Here is a 22847-nt window from a genome sequence, read left to right as displayed (position 1 = left end):
CACCAATTTTATCACAAGTCGAAAAATAAAAGTAATATGATATTTCATTTTCGTTTGTTAATTCAATACACACTTTATATCGGGGGAAGTGATGACATACACGCCGATAAGAATGGATTATTAACAAGCATTTGCTGTATTGTTGAAGGGAATCACTAACAGAAAATTTACAATGACATATTTTTATAGTTGGAACATCTAAACCTAAATTCGATATCCAATAAAAAAAAAAAGTTTTTTTTTATCGTAATCTGTGACCAGTGCCTTAGTTAATGTTTGGGAGGAAGAGATAATTTGATGATAGTCTGTGGAAGGAACTAAGTACAGTGCATCGGGCCAATGAGATGTTTTGACGGTGCGTCTCCGTAGCGAGGATGTCTCTATTCAACCAATTGAGCCGGGACCGTTTATCATTTTCTATTATATTTATAGACTAGGACGTTATAAACTGTTCTAATTGTTTCTAAAAGTTCAATGCGATACTAATATACGGATACATGTCTATATTTTAAAATTATAATCATGAAAATTGAATTAAATCCATATCCCTTATTAATTATTATTAGAATCATAAAATAATCAAATATAGATTATAAAAATAAACTTTATTCAAGTATCTGAATCTTCATTTTGCTGATTTATATACGTAGGTATTAAGAGCTACGGCTGATTCAGAATTAAAATGACCATGTAATATTTAGAAGAAAAGTACCACTACGGAGGAAATGTCAGTGATGCTTGTCTGGATTTGAACCCACAATCTTCAGTAAAAAATATTTTAACCTCTGGCTACTTCGCCTCTAATTTTATTCCAAGCAATAATATTGTACGTAAACTTTTAAAATATAATGTATTAAATTTTAATACCCATTTTAATTGATATCGTTTTAAGCGTGCTAATGAGCAATTTAGAAAACAAACTGTCGTTATCGTTACACGATAAGGTCACCCCATAAATACGTCGAAAATCATCAATGACTCTCCGAATAATTATCAGAAGTAAACAAAAAGACCGCACGCCGCCATCACAAAAAAAAAATAACATTAGTGGTACCAGTATCTGCAGGAAACAAAAAATCTTTAAGTTTAACTATAAAAGCACGCTCCAATGAACATAAAAACTTAAGGACGGAAATACATATAACATTATTGAGATAAAGCAATATTTTCCTTCAAAACATAACTGTTGTTTCTGTTTTTGATAAGAAACCGACCAGATGTGAGCTCAGTTATGAAGCCATTGTCCATACCACAGGCGGTTAACCGCGAATAACCGCAAATTCTTAAAAAGCTATAGAAATATTAATTAAGACGCTAATTAATACATATTTATCTTGGACTTTTGCCTCTTGGAAAATCCCTCATTAGATTGAGAACTGTTATTTAAAAACGTAAGCTGAATAATTTTTTATAATTATTTTATTAACATGCGAAATTATCTGAAATTGTTCGAAATAACTTAAGTTACTATGTGTCTTATTTAGTTCCTAGTAAGTATGTATTTAACATACATTAATAATTTTGTTTATTTTAGGACGATTCGCGTACCTGTTTTGATTTAGTTCAATGTAGCTGTAATGAAATAAACGCGTTTTATATCAAATCAAATCAAAATATACTTTATTCAAGTAAACTTTTACAAGCACTTTTGAATCGTCATTTAACAAACTATTTAAAGTAAAGCTACCACCGGTTCTGAATGTAGATTCTACCGAGAAGAACCGGCAAGAAACTCAGTAGTAACTCTTTTTCAACTTCTAAAAATACAGTCATGTTAGTTAAATACAATTATGTATGTATGTTATGTCTCCTGCCTGGAAGTCAAAAAGCATTAACTCCACGCTTTTTTATTTTTTTCCATTTATATTTTTATTTACTGACTGTTTTACCTATAAGCGGGTTGATAGAATAAGGCTGTCTTCTTCTTTCGAATGTTAAATAAACCATAACAGGAAATGAGATTACAATGATTAACTAAACTGAAAGAAAATACAGTGAGATTTTATATGAGTTTCGATTAAAAAAAAATCGTTCTTAACTCATAACTTAGACGGTATCAAATTGTAACGTGATACAATTATCAGTTTTCTGTTCGGGACAGGCCGGCGCGAGCGATAAAGACCAACGTTTTGCAACATTGTCCATATTACTCATTCGGCGTACCTATTGTGTATAATTAATACTAACTTTATTTATATATAAGCATTTTCTATGACTTGATTGTATTCGGGTGATTCTTTTTCATATATATTACCATAATGCCAGCAATCTTTGACGCTTCCTAGCTTCGCTTTGTCCCGAAGCCAGGGCATAGGTATCTACTTTAAATTGTCGTATCTCTGTGAAACTTTACAAATATATTTTTAAGAGTCACATGTAATGCAGTGATTGTAATGATTAATGAATTTCTTGGTTACCATCAAGAAATTGTCTCGGCTGTACCATTTGTCATATTTTGTACCGCCAAAGAGCAATCATTAGTATTGTTGTGTTCCTGTTTGAAGGGTGAGTGAGCCTGTGTACTACAGGCAGAGATAAAACATCTTAGTTCCCAAGGTTGGTGAAGCATTGTTGATGTACGCAACGGTTAATATTTCTTACAGTATCAATCTATGAGCAGTGGTGACCACTAATCACCTGGTAGTCCATCCGCCAGTCCGACTGCCAATATAACATTAAAAAAATTTTTTTTTCAAATATAATTTTATAGCACTGTCTCTTTATAGTGTGATAATTTATAAAGCTAGTACAAAGTCCGTAAATCAGTTGATAAAATATTAATCATAGCACGGCCTGTATATACTGCGCGTATAAGAGTATATAACTGAAGTAGGTATATGACAGCTATGTAATTTACTAAATAACCTACTTCTTTTTATACCTATATACTTCTAAATCAATTCGAAGATTTTTTTAGTATCTAAGTATTAATCATAGATATACCTATCAATATTGAATATATCAAATTGTATTTATTGACAACAAATGATTAAAATGAGGTTACAAGTTTGATTTAACCTTACATATATTACAAATTAAAATATAAAAAAAATTAAACTTATATGATGAGATTTGTTATGGAGTCGTGAAACATATATCACTTATATATTTATGTTTCCGAGTTTGAACATCGATCTACTACAGTAATTTTACCAAAACAAAACTAAAATTTAGTAAACAATTTCAAATCAAAATCAAAATATTCCCTATTCAAGTAGATTGTAAGCACTTTTGAATGTAATCAATTTACCATTTGAAATGTAATCAATTTACCATTAACAAAATTTGAAAAAAAGTTTATTAAGACTAAGTTAATAAATATATCTTATTATTCATTGAAAGAGTAGGTAGTTAGTTATTTTAGGCTCGGGTTCCATCACATGCCACTTATCGGCACAGGCTGCTTTCCGAAACGGTGGTAGTATTTTAATATCGACGATTCAAAAACGCTTCATTGTGAAGTTTGATTTGATTTGATTTTAAATATGTATCGAATCCGTACAGTATTGAATTTAATGTAAAGTTACTATGAAATATCTTTAATCCAGTTTTATTATCTCAATAAACATTTATTAAGCATAAGTTTCAATTAAATCACGTATTGGATGTAATAAAATTATCAACGTAAATATAAACGTAATCGTACAAAAACCACAAACACATCCAACGATTCCGACACAAGTATTCGTTTTTATCTCAGTAATTATTTCATAGCTCTTTAACTCTTTGTTACAAACAAAAATAATTTTCACCAAAGAACCTCTTGTGAAACGCAAACAATATCCAAAAAGATGCTTAAATATTCTTTCTCTTATACTAAATAATATGAGGCCATAATTATCTGCTTTTGTACATTCTTAGTTCGACTCTTTGCTTTTCGGGCGAGCAGACTTACGAAATGAACGAACTAAATAATACGATTGCTTTGATATTGGACAAAAAATAAAATAACTACGGGTTTTTTTTTTAATTTAACATTTTATCTTATTTACCTTTATTACTTTTAAAGTAGTATATTGCCTATTTTTTATTTCAAACTTTTCATATCAAACTCATAACTCCGTATTTATGTAAAAAAAAAAAAAAATTTCTTCGTTTCTAATAAGAATGATTAGTAAAAAAATATTTATGTTACATTTTGACTTTGAATTGTAGACACCTATATAAATCTTACATCATTTTCATTCAATAAATACTTTTTGATTATATACCAGTTGATATTGGTTATGTATGTTTGAATTAATATTACGGTTCCCGTGTACGTCACAGCGTTTTAAATAAATGATTATTCAAATTAAAAAGAGACAAAAAATGTTATCATAATTTGACCACGTTTGTTAATTAGACAAATCAAGCTCCACTTTGTATATATGTATAAGAATAGTTTAAAGATAAATTTATAGAGAAAGAGAAGTCCCTAGGGTAGAATAAAATTTAGTATTTTTACATGTATTTAAAATGTTGCATGTTTAACAAACAAAGACTAATTAAGGTTTTTCTAGGTGGCGTGGTACTCGCATGACAGCGCAGATATGCTCGACCAATATTGGCCATATGTCACAGCGATACTGGTGTAGATAATGACGACTAATAAGTGCCTGTCTTCCCATTCACCACGCGAGGGTGGGCGAGTGTCGATAGATTAAAAAAATGCCTGTTTTATCGACTATAGCTTTGCCGCCAAAAACTTAAACGTCAATTTTGACGCATGATCTCTTTGTCTTTCTAAAACATCGTATCGTATTTGTCTTTGGAATTCTTCGAAAGATTTTTTCTTAATTTATTGTATTGGAAATGATAAATGTAATCTTTTAATAAATATACAATAACTTTATATATTTTATTTCGCTCTTAAATGTATACGTAAAATTATAATTGTCCGTTTCAACAAAACTAATATAATCTCAAATGAAATTTAAAAAAAAATGTAAATAATTTATATGGTTACTTTGAATAAAAAAGGGTAAAATAAATAATGTAGAATTTATTTCTACATAGCTAATATGAAAACTCATGATCATCGACAAAATTTAAATATAAATAAATTATCATAGAAAAGAAAATTAAGCACAATTATCGATAAAGAAATATTGTGACACTAGACAATTGCATTTATCGATATCGATTAAAGTCGCCGCACGCTTCGATCTTATCGCAGTTTTTATTCTCGTGATACCCGCCGATAAGGGAAATGTCCTTTTTCATAGAAGGCCGTAATGGCGTAGACACGCCATCCGAATCATAACTTATGCATACTGATTGCCGCTTCACCCTTTACTGGACACTATAGAATATTCTTTTTAATAATATCTAAATATTTACAGAAACAATGAGCATTTTTATAAATTATTACCTTTACAATTGCGTATGAAATGTTTGCTTTGGTTTGATTACAAAGAAAAAACGCTGGGATTTAAATAAAAAAGGTATATATACTGTATAGTCAGAAATTCATTCAAGTGGTCATTCGATTAAGTTAAAGCTTCTTACAGTCCATACCATATACCAGCAATAGATAAAATCTATAGAAGATAACACTTATTCTCAGACGCTCTTTTTGTCAGTCTACAGGCCTTCCTATTCTAAATTAGAACAAAATTGGAAACTGCAATACTGTTATCATTATATATTCATTATTATTATACCTGTGTTATTTAATTGAAAGAAACATCGCTGAGTTTCCTGTCGATTCTTTTTAAATTCTACATTCCGAACTAAAGATTTAGTTTTTGGAGACTTGAATACAGTAATTCTTATTATGTAATTCAGTCCTTAAATAGAAAGAGAATCAAATATTTCATAAATACTTTTCAAAAGACGTAAATGAATGTATATTAAACGATAAATTATTGATAGATATTTTGTATTTAAATAAAACAAATGAATCATAAAGAATACGTTTATAAAAAATACGTTAAAATATTTTAGAATCACCTTAAAATAACCGTCATCACGCGACGAAGCAACCATTACACGATACACATGCATATTCCTTATCTTTATATCTAGAACCTTTAATGACCAAAAGCTATTTCAATTCCGCGGAGTTTTTCCTTACTCATAATAAACGCTTAGTACATAGACAATATAGATTACGTAAAATATAATGGAATCCTTTCTCTATTTATATTTATTTAAACTATATTTGAAATAAATTTATAAAAATAGTTTACTTGGTGGTAGCGCTTTTGCAAGCCCGCCTGGGTAGGAACCACTACCTCATCCTATATGCTACCGCCTAACAGCAATCATTGGTATTGTTGTGTTCCGGTTTGAAGCGTGTGAGCCAGGGTAACCACAGGCACAAAGGACTGGACTTTGTTATTTGTTCCCAAGATTGATGGCGCATTGGCGACGAAAGTAATAGTTATGTATTTCTGACATAGCTAAAGGATGGTGTTGACCACTTACCATCAGATTTGACCCAAAAAACATTGATTTAAAAAAAAGTCATGAATATAGCAATGTTTAAATAACTCAATATATGTACTTACCTCAGTTCATACAGTTGTCGAAATTCGATCATTAAACATTTAAGTATTTCAGAATATAATATACGAAACTATTTGCATTTTTTATTGCTAGGATTATAACTCTTCAATAGCTAAAGAATTTAAAAAAAGAACATCAGTTGACAAACAGAGAGATACTAAACTGTTTTGTCATTGATTTTTTTAATTTATCCAATTACATAACTTTTAGGCATAAAGTTGTTGCTTGTAACCGATAAGACAATATTACGGTAATTTAATTTATGCTATATATATATATATATGTATGTAAATACCTATATTAATTTGATGAATATTTGACTCACTCACCACAATCAAAACACTAAACCGTTTTTGTCGGAAAATGTTTTAAGATATGTTTATTGTCCGATAAATAATTATCAACTTTAAAAATAATAAATAGTTATTAATTTTAAAGACATTTTTATTTAAATATAAGTATTTCATTGTTATAATAATGTAAATTACATAATCTGTCATGTTACCACAGATAAACAATAGTCTTATGATAACGAAATATAAATTTAAAATATTTAAAAGCAATTTTTTGAAATCGTTCTATTTTGTTAATACTTTCTTCATTTATATTTTTTGTTTTTCTCTACCATACATATATCACTTAAATATGATGTCTGTATACAACATTTGGTCAATTTTGAACATTTATCGCGTTAATTAGTAATCATTATCAAAGTATTAAGGAAGAGTCGCACTGAAAAGCACAATATAGTTTTAATATGTGAAATACAATGGAACTACCTGCTTATATGTATACGTATGTCGAAAATTAATTGTATTAATAGAAAATATTTATCTATATATAAGTCATCAAAATAACGTTAGATATTGTAACCCCTTACAGGCACATTTTCAAACTGCAAATAAATATCAAACACCTGCGATCATTGTCTTATGGACCCCTACACCATATGGTCCAACTGACCATAAGTCACCAGTAAAGAACAATAAACAAATGCAAAGGTAATTGCGAGGGTGGAAAGCATTCCCACGCATTCCTGGACACTTCCACGAGGGTACATATCGCCATATGCCACCCGATAGTATCGTAGTCTTATTATTTTAATAGCTCGATTAGGACGTAACGAGTTCAATGACACGACACTGGACATCATTATTTTTTTTATATGTGTGAAAGAAATTTGTAACTCTAATATTGAAAATTTTTAAAAAAATATATAAATTTGTACGTAATTCGTAAATACTTTTATATTCCATTCCAAAAGATAATGATAGCTTTTTTATTTCTCATGTTACCTCGAAACAATTTACATTTATTAAGAATAGAAATAAAATTGATGTTACTTTAACGATAAAAAATTTCAAAGTTTCCATAAGATTTTTCATCCTATTGAACAGGTCTGAACTGAAAAGAACAAATCATGAGTAGGGTCATGATTTTTCCTTTTCAGTTTCATTCACAAGGATGCCTGATCTGATCAATGTCATATGCAACTAATTTTCCGAAATAATTCGAACTTTACCCAGTGCTTTTTTTATGACATAATTATAAAGAGGCACAAGGACATTATGCCCAATAATTTATATGTACATACAAACATAATTCTCATAATCCATACACAATTTTGACAAATTAAGGCGATTATATTATTTACACCCATATTAAGTTTCAGACGATATTTGATAAGACATTAATTAAACGAATATTCGAATGATCTCATTACATAAGGATAAATTTACTTTTAGAATTATTGGAAGTTTTATCTTGGATAAAAATTCACAAGTAAGTATTAAATAAATAAATAAATTAATATTTAGTTAGTTATCGCTAAATCTATTGAATATGAATAGTATAGTAATAAAAAAAGTTCGTTCATTCGAGATAGTTGAAATATATTTAAAAAAAAAATATATTTTAAACTCGATCTGATCTCTGCTCAATATCGATATACTTAAACTTATTTAAGTATTGTACATTATATATTTATAATAAAATCTAATAATCATTTTTTGACTATCTTAAATATAAATTACTGTATTAAAAAAAACAGGTATTCGGTAGGTATTATTAATTGCCCATTGAATTTTAAAACTAAAATATGAGATGGCAAATCTTCCAGCCTATTTAATTAAGCAGATAATTTAAATCGTCAGTTACAATTTAAAAAAAAGAATACGATTGTCATTTACTATATAGAGAATATGTCAAAATGACAATTACTATCTGTGGATAAAACTTACCTGGATAGATAAATCAGCCCTTAAAGGGGAAAACGGCAACGATAACTACGTATTAAGTTAGTCGTAGTATTTTTTTATTTTATCATATTTCAATCCATGGGAATCGTGTGTTAGCGGAAAAGCAACGTTTCCGTAAAAATTAGACGTCGTCGGGTCACGGCAAATTAAACAGGGGTAGTAATAAGGGATGGAATTTCTTCAATATTTATTATATATGAAAATATGTTTACTTTATAATAAAACTTTACACTGTACATAGTATTTACAATTATGACGTTTGTTACAAAGCATTTATTATCTAGTAAAATTTTATTATAATAGCTTCATCGTCTTTTTTTTTAAATTTAGAATAAATGTACAGTTAACTTTTTATTTAGTAGCTAAATTTTTTTTTTTTTTTTTCTATTAATATATTATACTGTTATTTTTTTATTAAACCTTTGATAGAATTGTACAACCCTAAACGTGCGATATGGAAAATCAACAGGTCGTGTCGGGAGCACATGCCTACACAGCTTATGGGTTCCGTTTATATCTTACGATTAATGTTATAAAAAATAAATTATTACTTGTAAAATTACATCATGAAAAATAATGTATACATTTCATATCATCTCGGCAATAGACTTGAAACGTTCAACATTCATTTTGTCAAAATGATTTATTAAAAAATAATCTTAAAAAAATCGTATAAAAATAGATGTTTAATATAACTACTTATAATTTAAAGATAATAAAAATAAAACAAAAATAATAAATCTAAGATATATCTGATTTCTTACCTATTTTTAATAAGAAGTTCGTACTCACGATCGTTGCTATTTTTAAATATCAAATATATTAAATAGTCGGTGGGTATAAAAGGCACTGGATACCCTGGTCATAGTTTGACAGTGCATTGCTTATTCATGACGCGGTAATTATCGGAATTGTTTCGAGCAACACGATGGAATTACGATACATGACTTTTTTTTAATAATAAACGAGGGTTGGACCTTGACTATAGTGTAATGTCCCTGTTTTATTTATGAGTAACAGATATTATATAGGAATGCAGAGTTTGAATGCAAAAATTCACGTATAAAAATAAAATCGTAAGTTAAATGAATAAGATAATACGTTGCCTGTCATACAGGTTTTATTAAAAAAAAAAAACAAAATAAATATTTTTTAATCTATTTAATGGTGTGATTCTATTTTTAAATATAAATTGATATGTTTCTTGTGCGCAGTTAACGATGAAACATCTATATAAACTTATGTATGAAGTCAACGCTGTCCAATAACGTCCGCATGTACCGTGACCGTCGCAAGCTGGTGGTCACAGCATCGGAAGTCATCCGCTATTGATAGCATCTCATTGTGCGCAATAGCCGGATGTTGCTAGAGACGCGAGATGTGTCCGTCTCCAATACAACGACAAACGAGATTCATTACAAAATATATATTTACTTTTAAATTAAAAATAGAACAATGAACTTATATGGACTTAAAAGTCTTAATTGCTTTCTCTATTTTGCCGTTATTTAACGAAGACCACGAGATCACTGCTAATAGATTTTTCTAATATACTCCGTTTCAAGATATTAAGTCGTTGGTTGATTTTATTTTGCTAATCCAATCCAATCCAATGAATAAATTCGTTCTAAGTTCAGACACCATCAGATACTCATATTAAATTTCCCAATATATTATTAACTTCATTGGTATATAACATCATATGTCTGTAATATGTATATTATATAAATACTAATATGTATATTAATGGAATTCTTATATAGTAGTTTAAATTATATTATATATATATATTTTTTAATCTATATGTTAGTACAAGAAAAAATATATGTATATAATCGTATTATAATAGGCAGAAAGCAAGCAGTTACAATCAAATGTATATAAAAATAAATGCATAAATAAATTACTCTGAATAATTCTTATACGATTTTAATTATAAATTATAAACATGTATTTGTATATGCATATGAAATACGCTTTAGGCAATGGCAATCTTTAGGTATTTTAAAGAAGTACGTTAAATCTATAATAAGAATTTGTAACCAATAAGAATTTCATAATATTTATTCTTATTGGAAACAAAGGACTGCCCTATATACTGTGATTAATATAATAAAAAATATATAATATACGTATATTTGACCTGACGAAGTATAATTCACTTGTAATGATATCGTGTCGTGTTTTAATGGAGTCGTGCGATAACACCGCATGTCTCACAGAATTATTTCTGACATTTTTAGATTCATTGTCCTCCATGAATACGAAGTCACGCTCCAAAAGAAATTAATGCGGTTGATACATACGCTCGGCCTTTTGTTATGTTCGCAGCACGTATTTTCACATGCTGTTACCGTAACTACCTTTCAAATACCTATTCTGCTCTGACATACTTACATAAAGACTATTAAATACAAGCTATGTATGAACATACACTGCGCAAATAAAACAATAGAGCGCCTGCGAGATGTCTTTTTGGAGTTTTATTCTAGTATGATGTCAAAGACGTATGTGTTTCTAGAGAGTCGTAAGGTATCATTTCGACCTACTCTCTTTAATTTGTACGCGTATCGGTTACTGCCGGTAACACCTAGGTAATTTGCTATCGATTTCTTGATAACTATCTCTATTCAAACACGGAAATAGGCAAATTATCCTCATATCCTACCTACCTACTAATTTTGTATAATGTTCGAGTGTTTTGTGGACAAGTAATTACGACGGGTGATATTTAGGTTTGCGAAATATTGACTTCTTGGAAAAGTATTATTTACAAATTTTGGAAAGTAGCTACTTTTTTTAAAGTTTATTAATAATAAATTTAAAATATTATAACATACTATACTTATGAATAGGAAAGCATTAAATCGAGCTAAGGGCTCTAAGACATTGCAAGGCAGCGCGATAGGACGCGCGCCGCACGTCGCACGAGCAGGTGTGCTGATCGCGCTCCCCTCCTTGTTGCAGAGCGGGCGATGCGGCTCGAGTAGCGCGGTGGGGCCCAGCCCGCCGCCCGTCCGGCCAATTGGGGCCCGCCTCGCCTATGATGTCATCGGAGGAGGAGGCCGACTCACACGCGCCCTACTCGGATAAACTACTGAAGAAACAGAAACGCGTCAGACAGCGCGTGGACGCCGGTGAGCCGCGCAATTCTTATTCAACTCTCGCGACGAACGGACTCGCGCCCGCGCGCGCCGCACACATGAGTGGCGGACTTTACGGCGCCATCTTTGAGGGTCGCCAGCACTTCGGCCTTTTCGGTCCTTGCTACGCGCCGGCCGAAATGTTAAATGAATTATTAGGCCGTGCGCCTAGGCAAGAGGATGCCGGCGATGAAGCTACGAGTGGAGATATGCTTCGTGACCGTGTTCTTCGCGACATCCTCCAAAGCCGAAAAAAAGAGCTGATGCGACTCTCCCCGGACAATAACAACGTACTTGCAAATAATAATAATGACGAACCAAAACAAGAGAAACGGTCTCCAGAACGGCCCATTTCGAGGGATTCTCGACCGGACCTTGACGATGCCTTGTTGACGTTAGACAGTGCCGGTGACTCAAGAACTTCACCACCACCGACTCAACAATCATCAGAACCACTACTCGCACCCAAATCAGAACCCGAGGATCGTGACAGTGATGCTCAACGCTCTTCACCACGACCCCTTGATGTGAAACGTGCTCGTGTAGAAAATATTGTGTCGACAATGCGTGCTAGCCCTGCGCCACAACAACCACAAGTGAATGGCTGTAAAAAAAGAAAATTATATCATCCGCAGCAACACGATGGTGCAGCAGAGCGCTATGGTACCAGCCATGGCAGTAGTGCTCAAACAGTGTCGGATGATTCAGAGGACGATGGTGAGCGACCACCTATTCATCAAAAGATTGTAGAAAAGAATGCGTTAAAAACTCAGTTAAGAACAATGCAAGAGCAGTTAGCAGAAATGCAAGAAAAATATTTGCAGTTGTGCAATAGAATGGGCCAAGAGTCTGAGACGATTGACAACGATGGTGCTTCTAGTGATGTAGAACAAAACGATGATCCTATGCCTAAATCGGAACCTCCTTCACCTGTCAAAGAAGTGCCCCCACCGATACCCAATAGTGCTGCGCCGAATATGCTCTCACAAGTTATGACTAAAATGATGACTGCAAAGATTCAAGCTCACTCCGTAGCTCATGGTCACCTTCCACCTGGATTCAATGGGACCTTACCTCTAATGCCACATCTGCCTCCCGGAGACCATATGCATCCACCGCATACTCATCAACATCTTAACAACGCAGCTGCTATGTATCTTAACGTTAGTCAAAAATTGTTTTTAGAACAAGAAGCGCGAATGAAAGAGGCTAGTGAACAGCAACAAAATAATCAACAACAAAGACCACAGTCAAATCAACACTCACCTCAGCATAGACAAATGGGTCAGACTCCTAAGCCTCCTTTATCATCCGAATTAGCAGAACGTCTGGATGCATTACGTAGCAACTCAGGTTCCGTTGGACCAGTATCTGGTGCAGATCTAGAGGGCTTGGCAGAAGTTCTTAAAAGTGAAATCACAGCTTCGTTAACAAGCCTCATAGATTCGATAGTGACACGTTTTGTACATCAACGGCGAATAATGGGTAAGCAGTCCGAAGCAGCAGCGGCCGCAGCCGAACAACTGAACAAGGACTTAATAAGAGCTACTCGATTGATTGACAAGTCACCCACACCGAAGATGCCTGAGAGACCGTCTGGACAAATGTCAGGTAACCCACCCGTCCATCACCCTGGCGCGCCAAACGGCGTTCCTTTTATAACAAATAACCCGATGTTTATGAACCATATGAATGGCCCCCGTGCTCCAGGCGGTGTAGCGTTTCCGCTGCACGCTGAGGCGGGTGGACCTGGTCACGGTGCTCACATGCGGATTCCTACAGGCATTTTCCAGGCACCGCAGAAACCTCTCCAGCCTCACTTCGTCCCGATGAATGGACAATTCGATCGGGAGCAGAACCCTGACCCATCAGAGCCTTTGAGCCTTGTGGTCACTCCAAAGAAAAAGAGACATAAGGTGACTGACACGCGCATCACTCCACGAACTGTAAGCAGGATCCTGGGTGAAGGAGTTGGACAGTCGCCGGAGAGCAAGTTTCCGGAATCACCGTCACCGCGACCATTCCTAACGGGAAATTTGCCAACATCAGTTGCGATACCGAATCCATCGCTACATGAAAGTCAAGTATTTTCGCCGTATTCACCGTTTTTCGGGGCGGGCGGTGGCTTGGCACGATCACCTCCAGCGCCAGAGAGGGATTCGCCACCACTGCCAAACTCGATGGTCCACTCTGTACACCATCGCGTCCTGGCAACGCTGTCCCCGGACTACCTGCGCCCTCACCACCCGCACGTACCGCATCATGCTGCCGCGCCGCACCATCCGCATCACATGGATGCGCAGGACCCGCACTCAGACTGCAACTCGACCGACTTGCCTTACGACGGAGTTCAGCCTACTATATCCTTTTCAAATAGAATAAAAAAAAACGAAATAATTCTAAGTACATACAAATTCGCTTTAAAAATTCCAGCTATTAAGTTCTCGTCGCGACAGTCGTAATCGCCCACAGATATCTTATTTCTGTTAGTGTATTGTTTAACCTTACGACTGCCACCTACTTCCTCCCAGTAGTAGACATTATACGATTCTTGAAGCCTCACAAGTGTTGTGGTTTCTACGCTTTACTGTATTTTTCTATCGTTCAGCTATACATGAAGGAAATAACCGTAAACTTAATTAAACATCGACTTGCAGAGTACGCTAACTCGTTATCATAGACTTAGATCTGCAAGATTGAACTCTATGTCTGGTATAAAAGAGTAGATTAACGACAAAAAATAATAACGTTATATATAAAAAAATATACATATGTATATAGTGTACGTATTCCAATATAATATACAGACGCCACTATAGATATCTGCTAAGGTTTGTTATAAGATTAGATGCAAATGGATTAAGAACTTGTGGTGCTTCAATCGGTCTACGTAATACTGGGATATAATCAGATTTACGCAACCTTTTTCCTCAATCCTGATTCCTTGGATCAAAAATTATTAATGAAAATTAAAAAAAAAACTTACCCAAGTAATTATTACTTATTACATTATAATGATTTGTTGTGTCACATTTTGCCAATTTGATCCTTAACTCCGGTGTACTCTTCAACTTTGACGCCGATGCATCTCCGCAAAGCCAAGCTGATGTTCTTCTGGGTGCGCTACCCGAGCTCCGCAGTCCTCAAGATGTACTTCCCAGATATCAAGTTTAACAAGAATAACACGGCTCAGCTCGTGAAATGGTTCTCAAACTTCAGGTATGTGAGAATTTATATATATATTTTTAAAAAGATTTAAATCTAAGGCCTTAATACTAAGCGTAAAGTGAATAAGTAATACTTTAAGTAATGGTATAAATATCTTAAGCCACTTATAAATTATCCACTTACTTTAATCTTATTTTGGATTTAAGGTTTTATATCGTTTTCTGGGATTTATCAGATTAGGTTTAAAAAAAACGACAAACAATTTATAAAAATAATTATATAAACTACTAACTACACTATTTAAAGTAATTCTTTTAAAAATATATATAAAATTAAATTTTCGAAAATAAATCTTGAAATATTTTGTTCTTAAACTATTTACTATTCGATTACCGTACGAATTGCGTTAGAAGGGCTTTTGATTTCACTATTTCCTAATTAAGAAATGTTTAGATAGGGTCACTCCCTGTTCTATTGGTTACGAAAGCGATAATTATATTAAACGCAGACATTCAGATTGCAACATAAATACAAAATTAATTATTATACATTAAATATAACATGAATACATGAACAATTTTTATCACATTAACAGTTTTTAATAAATGAATTTATTCGAATCAAAGTTAATAAAATAAGATTAATGTGATAATAGTTTTTATTAACGATTATGTATATTTGTTAAACTCACCTACAAGTCGATTTAAAGGAATAAACAATGATGAAATTGTATATAATTTGTGTCCCCTCTGGTGCTAGACAATTTTTAGCCTTTAATTTAATACGGAGGCGACATGACGCAGACATGCGTTTCATAATCATTACTTTACTTAAATTACTTTATATTTTTACATTCTTACTATTCGGAAAATAGAAAAAATATATATATACGCGAAATTCTTAAAAATAAAACAAATGAAATAAAATTGTCATCGTAACGTAGTAATGGCCCGGTATTGATTTATACTCGACTAATTTTCGCGTTATCAACCCATTGATAAGGGACACCTGCCATGGCCCGTGCTTATGATAACGCATACTTCCCCTTCTTTGCATATCTCTAACCCTATGCCGAAACACTCGATGTTATCTGAACTATCTAAAGAGAAACAAAGTCTACGAACACAATCAATAAAAAAAAAGTTACACAATTTTACAGGATAATTAATAACTCGAAACGTATTACGATTACGAGATTTTGTCTTTAAATCTATATTTAAAAAATGTTTTTTTTTAATTCTTACGACGTTATATTTTTGATATTTTTGCAATTTAACCGACATTCATTTAGTTCCGCTCTGCTCTAGAATTGCAACATTACATAAATAATAACATTAATTTACTTTAAAAGTACATTATTAACGTTATTTTATTTTGGTATACTTTTTAATCAATAATCACTTTATACGTTATTTCTGTAAATACGTGAAGATCGACGTAATTTTTTTTTAACCTTGCGTGCCTGTAACATTTCATTTTCACGCAAAACTACCACGAGAGATACTAAAATACTGTTTAGTTATTAAAGTGCATATTACATAATTTATTGACACAATTTAAAGCATGTAATCTTATTTATATGAAAGTAACTTGAAAGTACCTATATTATAAAAATATACTTAATTAAAGAAATAAGGTCGCACGCGTCGATAAATGTCCCTCAATCGAGTTTGATATATTGTTCATATAACAGCTTTTATATCTCAAGCTAGTATTATCATTATCTAAGTAGATAATACCAGAACTTCGTAAAAGCCTTGATAAGATTATTCACACTTACATACATAATATCGTTGTGTGTAATTCACGGAATTATTGATTATGGCGGACGTTAGTTTTCCTGGTATTCTAAGATAAAGCATACGTATAATATTTCATAGTAACCGCGAGAAAACTTAGCATTAATTAATTTTATCTAAGACGTTTCAAAACATGTTTATGTTCTATTATTCTTAATAATGTATTATTGCATTGACACACATGCACAATAAATATATTATTCTTTTTTTGAATATTTAAATCAGAAATATTGATGGTCAACTTTTTTTTTTATTTTATTTGAACATGAAATATCTTATACAGCTTAAAAGTTGTTTGCTTAATCCTTAGCCAAACTAAAGATAAAAAATAAAGTGAGTCTTTTAAAATACTGAAAGAAATATTAAAACATTTGAAACACAACTAGCCCCATTTGTATTGTCCCTTAATGGTTGCATTGTGGACGGAAAACGGCCATTTCCTTGCGATAAACATCTGAAAGGAAAACTGAAAGGGTGAGGGTCAGTACACGGAAGGCAATTACAAACCAAGGTGTCCAAGACAGCGAATTGATGGCGTTTTAAATTTATAGTCTTCGATTGTGTACACTGTCCTTAATGTCACTCTATTACATGTCTATTTACTGTAAATCTTTGCAATCAAATCGTTACGAGCAAAACGCATTGCTTGATAATTGATCATTTGCATTTTGAAACTGACTAAATTTAACTTCGTTGTGCTAACAAATTATTTCGTTTTTATCTTAGGTAAACAAACATAACATTACTTAAAAATGTCGTGGACGATTGTCGAAAATAATTGTGAATTGTTATCGCATTTAATTATTAAAAACAATAACAAACCTTCCCTTGTTCAAACCATTAGTAAATACTAATTAAAAATACAAGTCAATACGAATCAGAAATCATTAAAATAGAACAATTAAAAAATATATTATCAAGTAGAGAATTAATTTTTTTTTTTATATTTTTATAGCTAGCTGATTAAGTAACAATATCTAAGATCGCGCTAATGAGCGAACCGTAATAAAAACGTATTTAAATTTTAATGATTTTTGGTGCAACTAAGAAAGCTGATGAATGAAGTTAAAAAACAAAGAAAAATGTAGGTATTTCAATGAAATAGTAGTCGGATACACTAACATCGTTTTTAAAGCATAAAAAAAAAGAAAAAGCCTCCAAGTTGTGTTTGATAAATGTTGTGGTATTCTCGCAAAAATCTTAAAAACGCCGTAAGGGCATACACTGATATTCAAGGAGGAAAGGAGGCTGCACAACTGGCCACTTGTTGACGTACTCGCTTGAAGTGCTCTACCGGCGAGAGCTCCTTGTCTTTTAGTCGCTTTGTCGCGCGTGTAAGCGCCTTAAGCCGATTTCTCTAGTCTTTTAAGTGGCAAACAAACTACGAGTAAGAATTGTAAACGAAACTTCTAAACATCTCTTTTAATATTTTTAAATCACAACGTTTTATCTGATACAAATATAAGTAAGTATTTAAGGACTTGGTATATTTTTTGGACAGTTTACGCAATCAAAAAACCACCGCAACAACTTTTTTGTCGTCAAAGTTTGCGTATTTCTCAAAATTAGCTCTAGAATCTTTACAGACTCGAGGCAAAACAAACATCCTTCAGTCAAAGTCGATGCAAAGACAAATTCTTTGGCGCGCAACTCAAAGAAACGCAGGCTTGCAAACAAAGAGTCACTCGTAGAATTAGCCGACGACGATAGCTCTAATTAGCAACGGTGACTCGTTTAAGTTATTTCGCTTAATTAAGTTGCGCAGAAGTGGTCTGCGGCCGGCCCGTCAGAGAAGGCGTAAATTGTTAGAATAGGCAACACTCCAATTAATCTTTACACACATCCAACTAGTAGCACGAGGGTCTGCACTTAGACTAACCGAGCCTCAAACCTTTTAACGCGTCACACACAAGCGACCTGACGCGACTCGTAACACCTCTCACTGATGTCCTGCATTAAAGCAAAATCTCCCATTATGCGACTTAATTACATTTTTAGACCCCGCATTTCATTTAAACCATAATAATAAACGTCGCAATCAGACCTAGCTTAAATCGTGATTCATTCAACCGAACACGAAATCGCACAAAGTAATAAGTTCACCACTAATTAGAATTACTTATATCAAATGTGAATATTTTAATTAATTCAACTGAGAATAAAATCTCTCATATGCAAGGACTCTCACGGTCGGAAACGGAAATGTTGCCAACCTTACGTCGCAATTTTGATATGCCTTTTTAACTTACCGTGCTAACTCGCTTCGTACATATTTAGTTCAATATTTAATTTTTTTGTAATTAAAAACTTAAGTGCGCAATTTAATATTGAAGCACTCAAAACGTTATCCAAGTGTAAAGAAAATATTGCGGATCTAAGCATAGGGTTCGCGACTTCTGTTATGCCTCGAACGTAGATGTGAAGTCACCTTGCATTGTATGCGCTGCTTCTAAAATTTAATTGGTTGGCTAATACGCTGCAACCGTGGAGTCTAATTTACGTGTTAACATTTTAATAAGGCCTGCGGAGGCTAGGGCGCCAAGTGGCCGGCCATTTATATCGCGCCACGCTCGTACGAGCACCTCCAGTAATTAATTCTAAAAAGCTGCTAATTACTCGTCACTCGGGCTCTCACGTCTTATAAAAGAACGACTTCGTAAATAAAAAACATTGGACGTACGGCGGCAATGAAGGATTCCATTCGGAACATAACCAGCTAAAGAATGTCACGCTTCGCTTTTAAATTCTGCGTAACATGTCTTTAGCACCGAAAGTTAAGGTTAGCACGCACGCAACGAAGCTCCTAATTGTAACGGGGCGAGGCTGAATATTTACATATCATTGCATACGCTAGCCATTATAAAATATTAGCCTTTCGCCGGCCATGTCGTTAATAATATAATTAAAACACGCAAGGCGGGGTACTTATCGCGGTAATCAAGAAATGCGCGATGTGAGGGGCCTGATGCGCCGGTTATCTAGTGGCCTACTTTATTTTTTATACAAAAATATGAAAATGCACAGTCTATTTTGAGGAACAAAAAATATTTTCACTTATCTCATACGGTACGAAACGCTTGGGGGTTCAATGTTCATTGCTTGCTTTGGCAGAGATACGTTAAAATTACAAGTACAACAGAACATGTAGGAATCTTAAATTTAGGTAGTATCATTATTTTTATATATTTTGAAAAAAAAAACAACAAACAAGAAAATTCGAGGTCAATTTAAAGTACATAATGCCAAAAGCAAGGCGTAACCTAACAACATAAAGCCATAAGCAAAGCATGAGTAAGGCATCCATCAACTAATGAAAGCGTAATTAGAAAAATGGTGGTTTCTTCCGACCGACCTTATCTTGTCTTCGATGGGGCTTTCGATTTTTAATTAAATCTCCCCACACACCAAACCCTCAATTCATCGAACTAATTTTACTATCTGTGTCATACTTAATCGTTATTAATTATTAATTTTATTATTTTTTCGATTTAATTACGAATTCAAACTTAATATATATAATAATCATATAACATTATTTATCATTACATTTTCTTACATAGATTCACTATCTTTGCATCGACTTTACAGTGCAATGCTGTTGACTAAAAAGTGTTGGTATGTAAATTAAAAAAATATTATTTTTATAATTGATGGCATTTTAAAAGTTGTAACATACTAAAATATGTTCAATCGTAAGGCGCGCCTTGACGCGGTCTCGAAGGAGCGGGTGCGGTGTTCTTTCATTAGTCTCTGCCTTAAAAACCTTAATACGCTTCTAATGACACGACACACGAGTTTTGGGCGGGAACTTGGATGTCACGCGACTTTTATTTTCTTTTTTTACCGAGATAGCTGGCCAGTGATAAAGTCGTAACGAACCTCTTTTGTTAATGACAATATTTTAAATGAAATGTTAAGCGAGCTTAATATGATACGTATATTCATATAAATGTGCCACTTTTATACTTTTACCTTGTCGTATTAAAGAATTTGTTACTTAATTAATTACATCTTAGGGCGGGGTCAGAAACTTGTCGTTTAGTGGCACTTGGGTAATTTCCCATGTGTATAAGGCCTATGCCGCGCCTTTTACTTGTTTCTATCAGTGCGATATCTTACGACTATCGTGATGAAAAATGTGTTTCTAATTATGTATGCTTATTCATTAATGGTGTGTTGATAAGAGGCCAATTATTTCATAAATATGGCTTATGGTTAAGCTGATAGGAAATATAATAAACTTATCCTTAGGGAGTTCAGTAACACGTTCCAATTACAACAAAGAAGTAAAAACATTCAATTATAACTGTAAAACATTTATACTGTGAACTGTAGGTATATAACAAGTTGTCTTCGCGGACGTCCAGCTAAACTTGACCCGCCGATACTTGGTAGAACAAACGATTGATATAAGAATGTTCAAGTGTTAGAGATCTCAGCTGATTGGTCGCGTTGACTTCATTCCCGAGGGAGATAAGGCTGCGCCAGCGCTGCTCGACTTCCGCTGTTAACGATAGTGGTCAGCGAAGACAGAAGGATACGACAAGGACAAAACATTTTAGATAACAACGTATAAAAACACTGTTGTTTGATTTACTTGAATATTTAAATCGAGCATATTATAATGATATGGAACATAATTATTATTTCAGAGAAGCGAATTTATGTACGTATTCGCTTTGAAAACATCGCAATTTTTTTTTCTGTTAATACAATCTTTTTACGAAACGAGTCATTATGTTGGAATGAAATGATCATCAGTGAATACATTAAAATACTTATTATAAGTTCAAGTGAAAACTCGTGCCACGGAAATCTTAGTAATAAATGGCAATGACAAAAACCCTAGGGAAATAACTTGAGTAAAACTGAAAATGCGATGGCAAGCAGGCGGTTTGACGTAATGACGCCTGGCAACACTAAAGTAATTATTGTTAGACACGTGATCAACACCCTTCATATTAAAACATATTCTCGGATTACTATTCGTCACGATAAAACAAATCTATATGACGTACGCGCGCATCTGGCTTCGTATTTATTGAAGTGATCAACTTTTTTTTTCTGTATTTTTTATCAACGGCCAGTATTGTAGGTACATTACGGAACTCCATTACCTTTAAAATTATTAGGTTTTTTTATCTGTATTTATTTTCAATATTCAATTTCAATGTTTGTGTAAGCTTGTTTTTATTGAATCTGTTATATTTGTACTGGAGTGTTTCATAAATAATTCTTTAGGAATGAACCATGGGTCTCGCATAATATTCGATTTTAGTAGACTGCACTCAAACGAAGCATGGACGACTGAAAATAAAAGAACGTCCAGAACTGGTTTTTGAAACTGTCTCAAAACAGTAATTAGCGAACTAATCCTGAAATCAAGTAACCGCGAACGGTCAGCTTAATGCGGCCCTTAAACGCGCGTCTGCTCAACCCTTTTTTTTCGAAATTTTAATACCGAGTATAGTTGGGGTAATAAAATCTCCGCAAGCACTCAAATGAGCTGAACTTTTGAAGCGTGGGGTACAAGACAGAGGCAGGTCAGCGAGGAGGGAGTCATTAGCCAGGTCCGCACTCGCTTCTAGGCGGACTTTTATATAATCTAGTATGATTAACTAACTAGTATGATGAAAAAAAACGAACAATATGATATCTGGAAAAAAAAAGGTTTTCAGTGTCTACTTATTTAAACAATGCAGTTCACAAACTCTATTATACTTTTCTAATACATATTTTAACATGATTTGCAAATAACTCTTGAATTTTCAAGGTCAATTCAAATTATAGTTCTAATAGTCTTTAAAATTATAGTTACATAACGTCAATAGAACGCTATTGAGATGTTGTTTCTATAGATATATTTGTAATTGTTTAATATCCTCATACTTTATTTTTAGTATTTCTAAACAATAGAGATATATATATAATGATGACGCCATAAGCGTAGGGATTGTACGGTTATAGGATTTTCCGTTAGTAAGATA

At 33.0% G+C, this 22847-nt stretch overlaps 1 protein-coding gene across 2 annotated transcripts in view; it reads left to right on the top strand.

Moving 5' to 3' along the window:
- Positions 1 to 22847, top strand: part of LOC125070881 (homeobox protein prospero) — a 53059-nt gene that overhangs the window by 22747 nt on the left and 7465 nt on the right. The window contains exons 2-4 of one of the 2 annotated variants that reach the window (XM_047680883.1): positions 11718 to 13018; positions 13361 to 14253; positions 14958 to 15112. In XM_047680883.1, the coding sequence (XP_047536839.1) occupies positions 11794 to 13018; positions 13361 to 14253; positions 14958 to 15112 (2273 nt within the window). In that variant the 5' untranslated portion in view covers positions 11718 to 11793. Of the gene's footprint in view, positions 1 to 11717; positions 14254 to 14957; positions 15113 to 22847 lie in introns of both variants that reach the window. The other variant, XM_047680882.1, reaches the window with a different exon arrangement.

The sequence above is a fragment of the Vanessa atalanta genome, chromosome 18 (assembly GCF_905147765.1).
Source record: "Vanessa atalanta chromosome 18, ilVanAtal1.2, whole genome shotgun sequence".
In the NCBI taxonomy this organism is placed as follows: domain Eukaryota; kingdom Metazoa; phylum Arthropoda; class Insecta; order Lepidoptera; family Nymphalidae; genus Vanessa; species Vanessa atalanta.
Note: the sequence above shows the minus strand (reverse complement) of the source record. Positions and strands in the feature narration are given on the sequence as shown.